The sequence below is a fragment of the Panthera pardus genome, unplaced genomic scaffold, assembly GCF_024362965.1.
Source record: "Panthera pardus isolate Hobbes unplaced genomic scaffold, ASM2436296v1 HiC_scaffold_16, whole genome shotgun sequence".
Taxonomy (NCBI): domain Eukaryota; kingdom Metazoa; phylum Chordata; class Mammalia; order Carnivora; family Felidae; genus Panthera; species Panthera pardus.
Genome location: NW_026526721.1, coordinates 14,619,416 through 14,622,980, shown reverse-complemented (window position 1 = coordinate 14,622,980; position 3,565 = coordinate 14,619,416). Strand labels below are relative to the sequence as shown.

General features: G+C 39.9%; 1 protein-coding gene across 1 annotated transcript; it reads right to left on the bottom strand.

Annotated features, from left to right (window-relative positions):
* Nucleotides 1-341: 341 nt before the first annotated feature.
* On the bottom strand, nucleotides 342-1,202 carry LOC109260470 (keratin-associated protein 13-2-like). Its single transcript, XM_019438703.2, has one exon. It carries the CDS (start codon nucleotides 1,183-1,185, stop codon nucleotides 625-627), a length of 561 nt encoding a protein of 186 aa, XP_019294248.2. The 5' UTR covers nucleotides 1,186-1,202; the 3' UTR covers nucleotides 342-624.
* Between the last annotated feature and the right edge of the window lie 2,363 nt (nucleotides 1,203-3,565).

Genomic DNA, 3,565 nt, shown 5'->3' with positions numbered 1-3,565 from the left:
TGACATCTCTGGACAAACTCTAATTCAATACTGCTTTGAAAATGTAAACTCAAAACCAACTATAATTGGCAGAAGAAGGTGTCTTCACTAAAAACATGATGAGAATATTGGCTTTATATGGGCATACTCTCAAAAATAAAAATCCTTTCCAGCTTTGATGGTGGAAGACATACACACTTATTAGGTCCTAGGCAGTGGAGTGCCCCCCAAATTTCACCATACACCTGCTGCCTTTTCCTAGGGAAATCCAAAACCATTTCCTAGGTGTTCTGAAGCTCTGGAGCCCCAAAGATAGATCGCAAATCAAATTTTGAAAATCAATAAGGAACAATGAGAACATATCAGATGCAAGAATGAATGAGTTTATTAGGTCAAACAGAACTGACTTCCTGCAAGAAGAATTTATGTAATTCTGAGTCAATTGTTTCAAAATTACACACATGCACTTAATATTTTGGTCATTCATTAATTTCACCGTCTGAAAGAACTAGACAGTCAGCCAGTACTCGATGCTGGAGAAAGGGTGAAGAGCGAGGGGTGAGAGGGGTTAGCTAACATTACTGAAACCCTTTGAGAGCAGCTTTAAAAAGAGACTGAAGTATTTTGCTCAAAGTGTCTGGAAGCTCAATAAGTTGATCTACAGAAGGCCGATCTATAGGTTGGCCTGTAACATGATGACTGACAGCTCCTGGAGGAGAGGTAGGTTGGGCGGCAGAAACTGGATCCACAGCTCAGGGAAGGGAAACCACAGACTCCATAACCCAGGGGTTTGAAGCCACTGGATCCACAGCCCAGAGAGTAGAAGCTTCTGGACCCACAGCCCACAGACCCAGAATAAGTCGTCTGGCAGGGACCGCAGAACGTGGAGGTCCTCGGGCGGGAGCAGGACGTCTGGCAGGGGCTGGACACCACGCAGGACGTCTGGCAGCTGGTGGGCTCACAGGAGGTCTCTTGACAGCCGCTGTAGAGGGAGGAGCCCAGCTGGCAGGTGCTGGGAGAGCAGAGGTCAGTGCGGTAGACCAGGTTGCTGGGGGAAGAAGAGCCACAGGAGGAGCTTGGGTAGCGCAGGTAGCCCCCAAGGGACTGGGAGGCGACGTTTCCAGAACAGCAGCTGTAGGTCATGTTGGCAGGAGATGGGAGTTCAGCTGAGTGAGCGTCAGAAGATGCTCTGAGTTTCAATGCCATGGTCGGGACTCCATGTTATATATACTCTTAGACCTGGGTGTGTCACCGTCCAGATGTCCCTCCTCCGCGCTCGTCATTTTATGCAAGAAGGCCTCTCTAGGTTATTGCTTAAGTCTCATTTATCACGTCTTCACATAATTGTGCTTCAATCACTCTGATACACTTAGGAAGAATCTACTCAATTTAATTCCCCAGAAATTCTCTGTGATTTGATCTTTGAAGTTATATGTCATCATATTCCCAAATAGCCTCTGCCTTATGGTCCATGTGGATGGTGAGTCCTTGCCCTACCAAATGGAATTGCATAAGCTTCCTCTTCACTTCCACGAAGTTATCAGGAGAATCAGTGGTTTGTCCTTTGCCTCACAAGCACGTTAGAATGGATTTCTCCAAATACTAACTGCATTCAGCAGCACCGACAATCAGTTGAACCTTTTACTCTTTTTTTATTCGAATCAATCCATGTAATTTCTGATATCTATTAATTTAGCTTAATTAAATTGTAGATCCATTGGCAAAGCACTCAGCCTGCCTTTTTCTGTGATATGCCTGGCGTTCTCATGTCTTGTGCTTGTCACTGGAATTAAGGGGTATGGATATTACCCTTGGTGTTCATGCCCATGGATTTCCTTAAAGGGAATACAAGCTTAAAAGCCTTCCTTAGAGGATCTTCTTTTAAGAGGCAAATACAACACTTTGAGTGAGACTTTAAATAGAAGTGTTGGCTGGAACTAAGTTTCTGCATATATTTTCTGATGAGTCGGTCTTGTAGCAAGCATTATTTTCTGTTTTTGCCCAAGTCAACATACAGTTTTGTTGTTGTTGTAAAGGACATATCCTGAGTTGCAGTTATTAATTTTCATCTAAAATAATATTTCAGGAATTAACATTTAACATCTTCTGAGGCCACTAACTTGAAATATTAGAGCAACAGGGGTTTTTAGTATCTTTGGTCAACCCACACATTGAAAAATTATGCCTCAAAGAGGTTCAGTAAATTTCTCCTAACTGCTAAGAAATACAGAAGCTCGAACCATGGTCTCTTTATGCAGAGTCAAGATTCAAATACTCTGCAAATATAAAAGCAAATTTAACTTTAACTTGTCTCAGAAAAGTATCTATTAAGCTTATTTATACTACGATATAAAAGCCTAATAAAAGCCTTATTTACCTCTCCTAAGAATATTTGCATTGAATAGTGTTCAACAGTAGAATTCCATGCATCACTGATCTGTATGCATTTGAAGTATATTTTACTTTCTAGCTCACGAAAGAGAAAAGAACCTGGATAACCCATACTTAGATTAATGGGGGGAAAAAATAAGGAAGAAGAAGAAAAAGGGCTGTTTTTTATCTGGTTTGTGCCCATTCGTCTTCTTTAGAATCTGACATTTTATTTGGTTTAACTAAGAGGAATGGCATTTACAATTGTCATTGAAAAGAAAGCTCCTTAACTACCTGAAAATTACCTTGCTGAATTCCAAAGCACGCTGCTTCAGAGCACTTAGTTACTTTGTTTTATGATTATCTCTCCCATGCAGAATCCAAAGTGTGGCATGCATCACATGAAGTGCCCTTGTGCAATATTTAAACCATCACTCTGATTCACTGAAGGAAAATAAGTTATGCTTTATGAATGGACACCTATTAAATTTACTAAAGAAGTATGTACCACCCCCAACACATGGGATGCCTTAAAATGCCAGACTTTAACTCCATTACAATGCATAATCTTTCTTTCTTCCTCTTAATCCTTGATTCTACTTAAAAAAAAAAAAGACTTTCTAAGACTTTCTAACATTCAGAAGTTCTTGCTTTTCCAGGCCAGATCCCTAGTCCTGGGAATTAACATTGAAATAACTCTGGAATAAGTCAATTCCAATTAACATCTCCCACACCCATTCCTAATTAGGCTAACACTTTTCATTAGTCATTTGTGCACTTTGTACAGATACTAGTGAATAGCTCATAAATGCTAATAAATGCGTCTCTCTGAAAGGAAGAGAAAAACAAAATTAAACTGAAGTGACTATTAAGTTCAGAGGTAGATCCTGGACTAATAAAACACTCCTATAAGCACAGGCAAAGTGTTTAAGGAAAAAAAAAAAACAAACAAACAAAAAACATCATCTGGATAGGTCAGAAGAAAAATGCTACATTGCAAAACATTTTTTTTGAAATGAAAAAATACCAATACTACATAGAATAACCAGGCATTAGAGGACTCACTGGCCACAAGTAACTTAATGACATGAATTCCTTGAGTAGTGATTGTTCTTCCAGGGCACTGCCTGTCATCAGGTTCAGTCTTTAAGACGACGATCTCTTTCGCAACGTTTTCAGATATTTTTCAATACCTTTCAAAGTAAGCAAATGTTAA